This window comes from Capronia epimyces (genome assembly GCF_000585565.1).
Source record: "Capronia epimyces CBS 606.96 chromosome Unknown aczIQ-supercont1.7, whole genome shotgun sequence".
NCBI lineage: Eukaryota > Fungi > Ascomycota > Eurotiomycetes > Chaetothyriales > Herpotrichiellaceae > Capronia > Capronia epimyces.
The window spans coordinates 1,141,917-1,155,883 of NW_006912910.1; the positions used below are offsets into that span (position 1 = coordinate 1,141,917).

Sequence of the window (13,967 nt, forward strand, 5' to 3'; positions counted from 1 at the left end):
ATGCACTGCCAGTGGCTGTCAAGACAGTACTATGGTCGATTTACAGATCTTCTGTCAAGTGTACAGTGTAACAGCCTCGCGCTACAAGTGTGTCCTGTGTCCTCAGTAGAGTGGTGGGTCATGGATCATGCTGAGTGCTCCGTCTTCGCTCGACAAAACTCCTTCCCCTGCCCGAGGTATGGGGGTAGTAAGCTGGATGTCCCAGGCAAAAGCCGAACGGTTAGAAGCGGCGTTCGAGGGCTCCTTGGGCGGTGCTCCAAGACGGTCAGGCCCATTAGTAATTCCAGCGTAGGGAGTAGAGGTGCCAATGGCCATGGCTCACATCGTGACCGCTGGATGAATTCAGGAGTGAATAATGCCCGTCAATACAATACTGTACCGATACAGTACTCAGTACCGTTACGCCTGCCCGGAGCGTCGCATTGGTTTAGCCGGAGCTTAGCACAATCTGTTCGGCGAAGCTGGGCCGTCTCCCGATTGGTCGGACCAGCCCACTTTTCCTCCTTCTCCTTTCCCCGTTCTCGGTCGAGGCGAGGCGAGGAAAGGCATGGTGTAACGGCTAACGGGGACGGAGAGGGTGTGTGGTCGTGGTCGTTTCTGCTGATGGCCGTGGCCCATGGTCAGCAGAACTGCCGCAGCCGCACAGCGAACTCGGAGTGACTGGTTGTGGCACAGTGGGCACATGATGTGCCATGCAGGTGTATGGTGTACAATACTCCGTAAATCCTGTGAGGCTGGCCTTAGCCATGGACCTGGACGTGGACCGTGGACCGTGGTTGCCGAGGGACGACGCCACATCTGGCTTGGGATAGACTTGCCACCTTTGACTTGGGATAGACTCACGACACTTGATTCGAGTCGACCCTTGATTCGGGGATCTGACTGACTGACTGACTGGTACACGGGCGACACTTGATACAGGAGTCTTTGCTGCTTTTGCTGCTTTCACGGCTGTCCTCGTCCTGCTCCTGCTCCTGCTTCTCGCTTCTCGAACCCAGCCTTGCAGTGGTAGCAATGGCCCGGATTCCATCCACCACCACCACCACCACCACCATCCTCGGCGGTGTGCGACGTGCATTCACAGGGGTCACGGTTCGGGGCACGAGGCGACATGTCTCAGGCACCGCCAGACGGGGAGCCGAGTCCCAACTGACCCTTGGAGAGATCTCAACCTCGTCAGTCGCCTTTCCTACCTCTCCTGCCTCTTCTGCCTCTCCCGCCCGGATGGCCATGGCTAGAGTTTCTTCCCAGAGTCATAGCTAGAGCTGGCTAGAGCTGTACCAACTGTTGATTTGGTCGTTGAGTTGCTGATGTCAGCATGTTGTTAGGCCTCGCTTCCCAGGAGCTCCCGACAGCCCCATCACGTCCAAGATGGACTTTCTCAATCCCAAGACCCTGCCTCCCATCAGCACCTTTCGCATCATGAACAACCAGGGCATTATCGAGGACGAGACGCAGATGCCCACGGACGTGACGAACGAGCAGATTGTCGAGTGGTACCAGAACATGGTGTTTGGTAAGTTGTTGTTTCTGATTTCCTTGCCTCCTGGCTTCCTGGCCTCTAGCCTCCTGTCTGGTGGTGTGGTCAGGTGATTGTGTTCGATTCTCATATGCTGACCAATGCTGTCCCCGTGCAGTGCAGATCTTGGATGGAATCATGGCCGAAGCCCAGAGACAAGGCCGCATCAGCTTTTACATGGTGGGTGGCATCGACTTCCCGTCTTTCTCCATCTCTCCTCTCTCCCCTCTCCTCTCTTCTCTGATTCTTCTGGTTGACTCGAGTGAATGTGAATAGGTGTCGGCAGGTGAGGAAGGGATCATGGTAGGCTCTGCAGCAGCCCTGGGACCCAAGGACATCATCACCTGCCAGTACCGCGAGACCGGGGTTTTCAAACAACGCGGGTTCGTGCTCAAAGACTTTATGAGCCAGCTGCTGGCCACGCGGAACGACCCTGGCAAAGGCCGGAACATGCCTGTGCATTACAGCGGCCGATTGAAGACGGGAGTGGTAAGTTTGCCCCTTAGTAGACTGTCACGGCATGGACCTTGCTTGACATTGACACGGAGTCTGATTGACATGGAATCAATACTGACTTGGATGCCCATAGCACGCCGTCGCTTCAACCCTGGGGACGCAAATCCCCCACGCCACGGGGGCCGCGTACGCGCTGAAGATGGAAGACCGCGAGACCAGGACGGATTCTCCGCGCGTGGCGGCGGCGTACTTTGGTGACGGGGCGGCCAGCGAGGGCGACTTCCACGGGGCGCTGAACCTGGCGGCGACGCGCGACTGTCCGGTCATCTTCATCTGCCGCAACAACGGGTTCGCCATCTCGACGCCGACGCGCGAGCAGTACCGGGGCGACGGCATCGCCAGCCGGGCCATCGGCTATGGGATCGAGGCGCTGCGGGTCGACGGGACCGACATCTTCGCCGTCTACCAGGCCACGCGGGAGGCGCGGCGGCGGGCGCTGGAGAACGGCGGGCGGCCCATCCTGCTGGAATTCATGAGTTACCGCATCTCGCACCACAGCACCAGCGACGACAGCTTCGCCTACCGCACCCAAGACGAGGTGCATCCGTGGAAGAGCCGCGACAACCCGATCGCGCTGCTGCGCAAGTTCCTCGAGCACAAGGGCCTGTGGGACGACGGGCGGGAGAAGGAGCTGAGGACGACGATCCGCAAGGACATCTTGACCGAGCTCAAGGCCGCCGAGAAGGAGAAGAAGCCGCGGCTGAGTTCGGTGTTTGACGACGTCTATGCCGAGTATTCCGAAGAGCAGGAGGCTCAGAGACAAGAGCTGAGACGGCTGATGTTGAAGTATCCCGCCGAGTACGATGCCGACGACTACGAGGGGGGGATTCAAGGGTTGTAGGCTGCAGTAATTCAGAATCAAAAGTATACCAACAGTATATACTCCTAGGGTTTGATCAGATTTCACTGTAATATCCATGTCTATATCTATATCCATGTCTGTAGCCATATCCATATCTACATCTCATATCCATAAACAGATGTTTCTCTCTTTTACAATATACAGGATGCAGTATACAATAAATCGATTATAGTACACAGTGCACAATATACAGTATACACAGGGTTCTCCGGCAGAAGCAGACTGTCTCGTCAAGAATAGAACAGTCAAAGGTTGAAATTTTCCATGTTCTCTATCAGAGGGGCATGGGGGGAGCCTAGACTATATGGGCGTGCATATACCAGCCTTCTGGTTAAAGCACAAGGCTGAATGCCCAAGTTAGTGCCTAAGTTTGACAAGAACAAGGACAGTATTCGTCAAGACATTAAGTAAACGGCATAGGGACATGGAATGAGAGCGCGCCCAACACAGCATAGATGCATGATCTCGTTGATGTATTTGGGTAAGACAGGGTGAGTAACAGTAGTCCTCTCGTTGGTTTATTTGTCCTCGTTGATGTTTATTTAGGCGAGGAAGGGTAACCATTACTAGTCCTCTCGTTGGTTTATTTGGGTGAGACAGGATGACCATTAGTAGTCCTCTCGTTGGTTTATTTAGGAAAAGTAATTATCAGTAGTCCTCTCCTTGATGTTTATTCAGGAAAAGCGACTGTCTCGGTTATATCATTGTCGGGTAATTTAACAGTCCATACAGTCTAGACTCGATTAGATCTGTATGTCTCTGTACGGATACTGCAGGACTACTAATCATGTGTACTCCGTAGGGAGGCACCTAACATTGATAGGATCTTCCTCCCCCCTGATCCTGATCCTGACAGCAAAGATCAACGTCCAACCGATGCAATACGTACCAATTACCACTCAAACACCGCTCTTTCTTGCTTTTGCCACCACTACTAAAACTAAATCACAACCATAAACTGAAACATGAACACTGAGCTGAGTCGAATTGACTGCCTCAGGTAGGGCCGTCACCGCCGATGTCGGTCTGGTCTAGGTCTTGGTCTCGGCTTCGGCCTCGGCCTCGGTCTCAGCCTAAGCCTCCTTAGCCCCCTTGAGCCTTGGGCCCTTAGGCCCATCTGGCATCCAGTATATAGTATAGTATACATACAGTAGTAGTACACGGGTGACTGTACAGCTTACAGACTACAGACTACTACAGAGTGACGGTCTGGCAGATGGTTGGTTTGCCTTGGTCTTCTGCACTAGTAGCTAGTAGTATATTCTCTTAGATCGGCAGTGGCAATGGGAGTAGTAGCAGCAGGAGGAGGAGGAGTAGCAGGCGTGAGTAGCAGTGGCAGTAGCAGTACTCTAACAGACCCCAAACTTCGCTTCGCTTCGTCAGAGAAAAGGATAAACCCCCTTCCGATTTAAGCGGACAGCATGTCCAGTCCCAGTCCCAAGGCCAAGAACAACACCAGTCAGTACTACTACTACTACTACTGTATCTGTGCACTGCACTGGTGAGACCGTACTACATGTATCTGTAGTCCGTACTGATACTGATTATCAATTACTGTAAGCCGGCACAGCACAGCCAATCTTGTCAACGTCAAGTCCCAACCCTGACCGGATCCTCCGTACCAATAAGACCAGACCAGACCAGACCAATGCCATGCCAGCCAGAGCCACTCTCCGAAGCCGATCGCTGGGGTGTCCCGGCGCCGGCGCCGGCATCCGAAAGGCTGGTAACTCCATACGGCGGGCGTACAAGCTGTACAGTACAAGTACTCGTACGCTAAGGTATAATACATAGTGTACGGGCAGTACGTATGTCTCCGACGCTGATTACCGAGGAAAGGCGGATCCCCCGGTCCTTGGCTCCTAGTACCTAGAACCTAGAACCGAAGCGGACCTGGACTCTAGAGCAACGACACTCACAACCAGCCTCATCTCGTCTCGTGTAAGGTGGCGAAGCCCCTAAGCCCCGTACTCCGTACAATCATAGTCTATCCGTACTGTATGCATGGAGACGTCTCCCCCTACAATCATAGTCTATCCGTTCTGTACGCATGGAGACGTCTCCCCGATCGTACGGAGTACAGACATGTCATCGGATATTTAGTCGTATCTACTATCCTCTAGTAGTAGTACGTAGTAGTATCCCTCCCTCACCGATCTTCCTTCTCTCCGGAGATGGTCTGGTCTCCCCGATCGGTGAGTGGCGGTGGGCCCAATGTGCCAGTGCTAACTACACATACGGATAGGCGGGTTTAGATCTGCATGGGCTGAATAGGAATACACATATACTCCGATGATGATGGTGTTTGAGGAGAATTCTGGATGACTCATGCTGTTGGTTGGTATGTGTACTCTGTAGTATTGCAAGAACTGTGTGTCTTGCTCTCCTCTGGATCTTTTTTTCCTCTGTACTCCGTATATTTGGGAGGCTAAGGCGCTTCGCTTCGTTAGCCCAAAGATCAACCTACAGTATCCTTCCGGGGGGCGCTTTGTTATCATTACCTACCTATACATACTACCTATACTAAACCTCAGGGCCTTCGTTTGCATTACCCAGGTATACTACCTACACTAAGCCTTCGTTCGACTGTACAGTACTGCACATCGGGGGAGCTTTCAGTATCCTTTGGCCAGCTTTGGTACACTTGCAGTACCGTAGGTGGTGACAACAGCAACATCAACACCGGCGGGACTGAGTCCTTCTTTGTATCCCTACCGCCGAGGCAGGAACGCAGGCACGTGGTGCGAAGCAGACAGACCAGGACCAGGACCAGGACCAGCTTTACTATGACCAAGTATTTCAGAAGGGCAGGTTTGAAACCTCCTTCAATCTGTCCCGCACCGGCGCCTGGGAGACGATTCGAGAGTCATCAACCGCTGTCGGGGGGGAGACGATTCAATACGACTCATCAACCACTATCGGGGAGGAGACGATTCAATGCTACTCATCAACCACTATCGGGGAGTGGGAGGAGGCACGTTCAGAGTCATCCGCACCCACAGCCACAACCACAACCACCCACGCCCGCTCGCAGCATTGGAACTGCCACCAGTCGAAGGAGCCCGGCGACGGCACATTCTCAACCGTAAGCCTTGACACATGACATGTCCATGTCAATGTCCATCCCCTTTCAGTTTTATTCGTCCGTCTTCATCCCCTTTCCTCCCAGTTTATTCGTCCGTCTTCATCTCATCTCCATCGAGACACCTTTTCTTTTTGCGTCGCAGCGTTTCTCAGACAGCCATGTCGATGTTGTGGACTCAGACTGACCCGTTGGTTCTAGAAGCGATGGAAATCATCTCCCGTTCCAGGTCTACCCATACCCAGGGTCAGGCTCAGGGTCAGGCTCAGTTGGGCGCGAGGTGCAGGAGCCGGTGCCTCGACCGACAACCGACCTTCGGGCTGGTGACTTCAAGTGAGTGGGCCAGCTGATTGATGGTGACTCTCTTCACAGAAAGCTAGATCATGATCATGATGCCCATCCTCCCCCCCTCCTCTAAAGAGGAATGAAGCTGACCGCCGAAATGTTGTCAGGTTTGCGGGCTGTTCGGCGGGAGAAATCGTGCATGAAATGCTCCTCGAGCATGGGGTGGACCAAATATGTAAGTGGGCACCATTGAACTGGTTCTCTGGTTCTGTTCTTATCCTGGATCTTATTCTCGAACTTATCCTCGTCCTTCTTCTTGTCCTTCTTGTCTTTGCTCTCGCTTGCTCTTAACCGACCGCCAAAAACAAAGCTCACCATCGTCACAGTTGGGTCACCCAGCGCCGTGTCTCTGGCAGCATCATCATACAGCTCCGTCCTGAAGTCAGACAAAATGCACACGGTCCTGGCCCGGCACGAACAAGGCGCGGGCCACATGGCCGAGGGATATGCCAGAGCAACGGGCGAGCCGGGCGTGGTGTTCGTGGTGTCGGGGGCTGGTCTTACCAACATGGTCACACCTCTCCAAGACGCACTGTGCGATGGAACGCCGATGGTGGTGTTTTGTACTCAGGCATCACAACCACAGCCACAGGCACAGGCTTCCCAGACACCATCACCATCACCACAGATTCCCCGGTTTGACCCCAGAGAAGACATCGACGTCCTCAGCATCTCGGAAAGCTGCACGAAATGGAACGTCATGGTGGACTCGATCGAACAGCTCCCTCGCCGGATCAACGAGGCCTTCGACATCGCCCGGGCCGGGAGACCGGGTCCGGTGCTGGTCCTGATTCCCGCGCACGTCAGCCAACAAATCCTCCACCGACCGGCGTTTGTGGGCAGCCAGCTGAACCGGCGCCTGTACGCCGGCGAAAGCAGCATGACGTCCAAGTTCAAGAGGAGTGATTACGACGCAGAGACCGACCGGGCCCTTCACCGAGTGGCCCGTCTGCTCCGCATGGCCAAAAAGCCCGTCCTGTACGTCGGGCAGGGCATGATGGGCCGGGAAGACGGGCCGGCGATTCTGGCGGAATTCGCCGACAAAGCCTGCATTCCCGTCACTACGTCTCTCCAGGGCCTGGGCGCGTTCGACGAGCTGGACCGGAAAGCGCTCCACATGCTAGGACTGCACGGCACGGGCTACGCCAACATGGCCATGCAGGAGGCCGACTTGATCCTGGCGCTGGGCGCGCGCTTCGACGACCGCGTTACTGGTAATATCAGCAAATTCGCGCCTCAGGCCCTGGCCGCGGCGGCCGAGCGGCGCGGCGGCATCGTGCATTTCGACATTGCGCCCAAGAACATCAACAAGGTGGTCATGTCGACCGAGACCGTGGTGGGAGACTGTAGTGTCAACCTGGCGCGATTGACTCGGTTGGTGGAACAGCAACAGCAACAACAACAACACACTGAGTCTGGGTCTGGGTCTGGTTCTGATTCTGCCTTTGTCAACGACCGACCAGACTGGTTCAGGCAGATCGAGTCGTGGAAACGCCGGTTCCCCCTGTCGGCATACAGCAAAGTGGCGACGCAGCCGCAGGCCGGGCTGATCCAGGCGCAGGCGGTGATTTCGCAGCTCAGCGAGCTGACGCAGCGGCTGTCGATCAAAGACCGCACGATCATCACGACGGGCGTGGGCCAGCACCAGATGTGGGCGGCGCAGCATTACCGCTGGCGCCACGCCCGGACGCTGATCACGTCGGGCGGGCTGGGCACCATGGGCTACGGGCTGCCGGCGGCGATCGGGGCCAAGCGCGCGCGGCCCGACTGTATGGTGATCGACATCGACGGCGACGCGAGCTTCAACATGACCATTGCCGAGTTGGCCACGGCGGCCCAGTACGACATCGCGGTCAAGGTGCTGCTCTTCAACAACGAGCAGATGGGCATGGTGTCGGATCTGCAGCGTCTGTATTACCAGGCCAAGTTTGCCCACAACCGCCAGAAAAACCCGGACTTTGTCAAGGCCTCGCACGCCCTCGGCGTCGCCGCCGATCGCTGTGTCACTTTGGACCAGGTCGACGAGAAGTTGCGCTGGCTGCTCGACGAGCCGGGCCCCGCTGTGCTCGAGGTCGTCACAGATCAGCATAGTCCCGTCTGGCCTGTCGTACCGGCGGGCAAGGGCTTGCATGAGTTTGTCACCTATGAGGAGGATTGAGGATTGAGGAGTGAGGACTCCACTATCGCGATTGATGAGGTGCGGTGTACATGTATGGGAAGACTGACCTCCCTCGATGGTTCATCGCGTCTGAGGAGGTCTGAAGTGAAGTCAAGTTGCTGAGGGTTTGTTGAAGGAGAAGGAGAAGGAGAAGGAGAAGATTGTCTTGATCGTTGGTCACTTATGAGGAAGACTGAACTCAACTCTCGATCAGCGCTGCATCTAGATGTGATTCAACCATCTACTTGCTGTCAACTGTCAACAGAAAGAAAAAAAGTCAATTCAGATTCAATATTTTGCGCAGCACGCACGGCAAGGTAAGGTCAGGTCAATAAGGAACAAAAGTCATTCGAGTATATTTCTCAGTGTAGTATCGGAATCAGGTCTGCAGTGGTCGCAATAAATATATATGTCAATATCTCAGTATCTCAATATATATCAATATGTAACCGTGCCGGTGCTGATGCGGATGCGGTTGTTGATGCATCGACCGAATACTATGCTCGTGACTCGTATCATGCCAGAGTACCTCATCCCTTCAACGCGGCAATCACGGGGGCGGTGTCCTGTCGAGGAGGGATTAATACGATGCCCATATAGACACATACACAAAGAGGGAGGGGGAGGTAACAAAACAGGCAGTCGCGGAGAAAGGGAGAGATAGTGAAAAACGAGGGGTAGAGAAAGCGAGAGAGAGACAGAGAGACAGAGAGAGAAATCACTCACAGCATAGACCTGCATATAACTAAATCTCGGACTGCCCGCCTTGACGCTGTCGGCATCGACGACGACGTGCACGACGAAGGGCGAGAGCAGGCTCTTCCCATTGACAAAGCCCTGTTCGAGCTCGGCCAGAAGCAGGAGGTCGTGGCCGGCGGCGTCGTGAGCAAAGACCTTTTTCACGACGTGGCGGCGCGAAGTCACTGTTTTCCACGCGTTGACTCTGCTATGTGCGATGTCTATTGGTGTGAGTGAGTGAGGGTTCTTGGGGGGGAGGGTAGTACTGTAGTAGGGAAGGTAGGTATATAATGTAGGTGTAGTAAGGAAGGTAGGTACACAACTACTATACACGCATCGTACATACCTTCACTGCCCTTGTGCACTGCCGTGGCACCGCCGAAATGCGCGTCGGCGGTAAAGATTTCCTTGGCCATGCGCGGGCCCGCGTCGGCGGACTTGTCGTCGGCCAGGGTGTAGAAGACGGCGATGAGGTCTTTGATCGAGTCGGGGAGCGTGACCGATGTCGGCCACGCCGTGCCTTCAGTGGTGTATGGCATGATGAGATTAGGTGTGAGGTAGTGTGATAAGGGTGTGATAAGTAGCAGTAGCAGCGGTGATAACAGGTGCTGTAAATGTAAATGTAGGAGTAGGAGTAGTAACAAGAAAAGAGCAAGAGCAACCAACAGAAAGCCGAAACCTAATTAAAAGACCTCTGTAGGGTAGAGCTCAAGCTCTCTCGGACTGTCTAGACAGACACACGCTGACAGACGCCCGGACGACGGACCGGGGATTTTTGGCATGGTGCTGATCTTCGGACAAACAAGGCGTCGAGGCGAGTGGAATCGATGGATAGTGGATATGGACGGTGGACAGTGTATGGTGGGATGGTGGATGGGGGATCGGGGGGTCGGCCAAGGCTGTGCTCAGTGCTGTGGTGCTGTGTACTCCGTAGTGCTGTGCTGTGCTGTGCTGTGTATGGTGTGGTGTGGTGTGCTGTCTGTAGTGCTGTGTAGTGCTGTGCTGTGCTGTGCTGTCCTGGGCGGGAGGTTTGAGTGGTGATGATGTGATGGATGGGATGGACGAACATCGGCCTAATCACGCAACGCAGCGGGCCCGGTAAATGGTAAATGGGGATGGTAAATGTTCTGCCAGGGTTAGGGTTAGGGTTAGGGTTAGGATGAGGTGTAGATAAGGTCATGTTGGGGTGACACCGTGATAGGCCGATGGCATGATCATTACTAAGCCATGTTCATGCTGCTGACTACGTACAGTGCACGTGATATCACTGTACTTCCCAGGATTGGTACATGTAATGTGTATGGTGTACGGACCAAAGTACTACACGTTAGGTATGTTGGATTCAATGTCATGAACCTTGCTTGATACATTGTACAGATGTTGTACTACCAGTATTCCTGAACTATACTGTATGCATCTTATGCCTATTGTACCTATTGGACTTATTGTGCTTACTATATTGTACCAATCTTGTACTCTATCCCGTCCGCTACATCTGAAAGGCGGCCATCTTCTCGAGCTTAAAGTCCTCCACCTGCGTGGTCAGTTCCTGCGTGGCAGTGAACGCCACGCTGGGAGCCGCCTTCTGGCCTTCGCCCGCCGTCGAATCCGGCCGGACCCGACCCGTGACCACGTTCAGGAGCTTCTCCGCCTCCTGCAGACTCGACACTTGATCTCCTCTCCAGGCGACGTGCTGGTCCGGCCGGATCAACACCAGCGGCTTCTCGTACAATCTCTTGGCTAGGTCCTCGCCGGGCAGAGCGACCACTTTCAAGGGGATCGAGAGAGATGCGGCCGCCTCGGCCACCAACTCCTGACCGCTGGTGCTGTTCTGGCTGTCGTCAGCAAACACCAGCAGCGTCCAGTGTTTGCCGAACTTGTCGAAGATGGCCGTGCCGTCCGAGAGGAAGACATGGGGCGGCCGACCGCCGGGCCACGAGGTCGGCGTGTACTGCGACGGCGTCCACGCCGGCTCCGTCGCCTCTCGGTCGGGCACGATGACGGGCGATTGGTAGCGGTAGCCCATCTCGATGCCAAAGTCCTTGTTCTCCCCGTCGTGCTGTTGGTAGTATTCGTGGATGGCAGCCCGCAACTGGCGGCCCTCCTCCGTGTCGGCGTCCACCCGATGCGGGTCGCCGCCGGCGATGAACTCGTCTTTCAGCCGGTCGTGCAGCTGGAAGTGCACGCCCGAGCGCTCGACGTTGCGCAGGGCCACGGGCTTTCTCTCCGCTTCATACGACTGCAGCAAGTCGCGGCCGGCTTGTTCGTTGATCACCGCGGCCAGCTTCCAGCCCAGATCGAACGCGTCGCCGATGCCCATATTCATGCCGTAGCCGCCCGTGGGGATGTTTTGATGGGCCGCGTCTCCCGCCACGTGCACGCGCTGGCCGGCGCTGCTCCACTGGCGTGTCACCGCGATGTTCGGCCGCCAGACTGACCGGACGAGCACCTCGTCAATCTCGATCGGGTACGGCCCGTGCAGACCACCCAACGCCCGGTAGACGGCGTCGTGGGACTCGATCTTGTCCGGCTCGGCGTCCAGCGGGAGGAACAGGTGCGTGGTCCAGGTATCGACCTCGTCTTGTGCGATGATGGTGCTGCCAAACCCGCCCTCGGCGTGGTCGGACAGGAAGAAGATATGCCAGAATTGGCCTTGGACGTGGAGACGGCTGAGGTCGCGAGATTTGAAGTGCACCAGCAGCACACACTTGGGACTGTACGGGGAGACGCCTGGTCAGTGGAATCCTGCTTGCGGCGGCTGCTTCAGGAAGGTTGAGATGATATCGACTTACACTGGCCCCCCATCCAACGGAAACCCGAGGGATTTTCGCACCCGGCTCGACGCTCCATCGCAGCCGGCCACATAGTCGGACACGTAGACGGTCGATTTGCCCGTCTCGACATTCGTCACCGTGGTTTTGACATGGTCCGCTGTCTCCTGCACCGATTCGACCTTGTTGCCGTAGTGGAGCTCGATCAGGGGATCTTGGTCACAGATCGCCTTCAACCACTTCTCAAACAGAGCCTGCGACAGTCTCTGGTAAGGCTCCTGGGGCTGCGTGCCGTCGTTGTGCTCGTGAATGCGTTGTCGGAACCGATCGACCCCCGGTAGTTCCCACCGCGTGATGGCTTCCTTGCTGGCCAGCCCGGAAGAGATCAAGACGTCCTGGTCGATATGGGGAGGGACGCCCTGTCGTCGCAGGTCGTCGGCGAGGCCCAGTTTGCGAAACAGTTCCATGGAGCGCCCGTTGGTGAGGTCCATTTTAGGCCAGCTGGTGGTGGTCTTATTCCGCTCAAACAGCACCGATCGGACTCCATAGTAGGACAACACTCTGGCCAGGATCAGTCCCACGGGACCGCCTCCTGCGATCAGGACGGTGCCGCGGGGCAAGAAGACATGCTCGTCTGCCTGCGTGGCCGTGGTCGTGGTTGTGGTCGTGCTGGCGCTGACGCTGGGGTCGTTGATGCCGTTTGTTCCAGACATTTCTGACTGACGTCCGTCTAGCTGCCTCCAACAGCCAAATTGAGAAACCCGCGGGTGGGTGGAAGCTGAGCTGAGCTGGGCAGGGCTGAGGAGAGTAGGTAGAGGCTTCGGTACAGTTAGAGCAGAGTGAGATTTGAGGGTTATGGGACGAGGTGGAGGTGTGTCTGCTTCCAACTCCCAACTCCCACCTCCCACCTGCCACCCTGACCAAGTCTTTTTGTGCACGCTGGACGGAATAGGAGCTGTGTCATGCTGAACACTAGCACGGCCTCGGCTTTAGGGCTCGGGCGTCACGAGGCCACGCTGGGTCCCAGTGTCAGTGTCCCCAGGTTTGTGTCCGGCCAGAGCCACCGAGGCGGCCGGGAGATTGGGGAGAAGGCGAGAAGGGGCCCCAGACGAGGCGAGGTGTCTCAATTTTCCAGGAGCTTGGAAGGGAGCCAGCTGCGGGCGCAGGCTGATCAACCCGAGGTAGTGGGCAGATGCTGCGCAGTTCCGCCGATGATTGCCTGTTTGGGTCGGATGTTCGGCCCCCGAGAGCGGGGGAGAAGCCTGCGGCCCTCGGTCTTGCTCGCAGCCGCAGGCGCAGGCGCAGCTGCAGTGGCAATCACAGGCCCCCCACGCCTGCGAAGTCGCGTGGTTGCTGGTCGAACGCGGGGAAGTGTGGAAGTGTGGACGGGCTGGGGAGCGTTTGAGGGGTTTAGGGGCCTGCTAAGCCCCTAAGGCCCCTAAGCCTACGCCGTCTAGGGGCCAGCGTGCACTCTGTGTGGCTAAAAAGGCCCAATCAAGGCCTACTGAAAGGCCCTAAAGAGCCCTGAGGCCTGCCCAGCCACCTAAACTATCCCTAGGATGTGCAGGACGTAGCTGTCGCTGCCTTGGGTTAGGTACTGCACAGTCCTGCTGTAGGGTAGGAACTGCATCTACAGCTCTTCCCCGCCCGGGGTAAAACCTCACAGCACTCCAGGCCATCATCTCACCAGCTCCCAGCTCCCAGCTCACACCACTGGATTCATTTCCCACACGTTGACCACAACCTGGGAGCCCGCCCACCGGCCAACATCAACATGTCCCTTCCACCAGACACTGCGCTCAGTGCTGGCCTTTCGAGGCCGCAGCCCATGCAGCAGCATCCACGGACCAAGCGGTCGGTGGCATGCAACTTCTGTCGGGCGAAAAAAATCCGCTGTAAGGCTGCCCTCGACCTCAACCTCAACCTCAAACCTCGTCTTCAACCGTGACTGTTCCCGGGCGCACGTAGGCCAGACC

At 56.2% G+C, this 13,967-nt stretch overlaps 4 protein-coding genes across 4 annotated transcripts; 2 read left to right on the top strand and 2 right to left on the bottom strand.

Moving 5' to 3' along the window:
- Positions 1–1,371: 1,371 nt before the first annotated feature.
- A1O3_08207 (2-oxoisovalerate dehydrogenase E1 component, alpha subunit) lies at positions 1,372–2,876 on the top strand (the record flags this gene model as incomplete). The annotated part of the gene is made up of 4 exons (XM_007738306.1): positions 1,372–1,516; positions 1,638–1,699; positions 1,796–2,008; positions 2,109–2,876. The coding sequence occupies 4 exons, from the start codon at positions 1,372–1,374 to the stop codon at positions 2,874–2,876; spliced, it is 1,188 nt and encodes a 395-aa protein (XP_007736496.1).
- Positions 2,877–6,715: 3,839 nt separating this feature from the next.
- A1O3_08208 (acetolactate synthase I/II/III large subunit) lies at positions 6,716–8,482 on the top strand (the record flags this gene model as incomplete). The annotated part of the gene is made up of 1 exon (XM_007738307.1): positions 6,716–8,482. The coding sequence occupies one exon, from the start codon at positions 6,716–6,718 to the stop codon at positions 8,480–8,482; it is 1,767 nt and encodes a 588-aa protein (XP_007736497.1).
- A 530-nt stretch (positions 8,483–9,012) lies between these two features.
- On the bottom strand, positions 9,013–9,759 carry A1O3_08209 (uncharacterized protein; the record flags this gene model as incomplete). Its single annotated transcript, XM_007738308.1, has 3 exons — positions 9,013–9,048; positions 9,209–9,441; positions 9,567–9,759. 3 exons carry the CDS (start codon positions 9,757–9,759, stop codon positions 9,013–9,015), a joined length of 462 nt encoding a protein of 153 aa, XP_007736498.1.
- Positions 9,760–10,709: 950 nt separating this feature from the next.
- On the bottom strand, positions 10,710–12,704 carry A1O3_08210 (uncharacterized protein; the record flags this gene model as incomplete). The annotated part of the gene is made up of 2 exons (XM_007738309.1): positions 10,710–11,934; positions 12,013–12,704. 2 exons carry the CDS (start codon positions 12,702–12,704, stop codon positions 10,710–10,712), a joined length of 1,917 nt encoding a protein of 638 aa, XP_007736499.1.
- Positions 12,705–13,967: the final 1,263 nt, after the last annotated feature.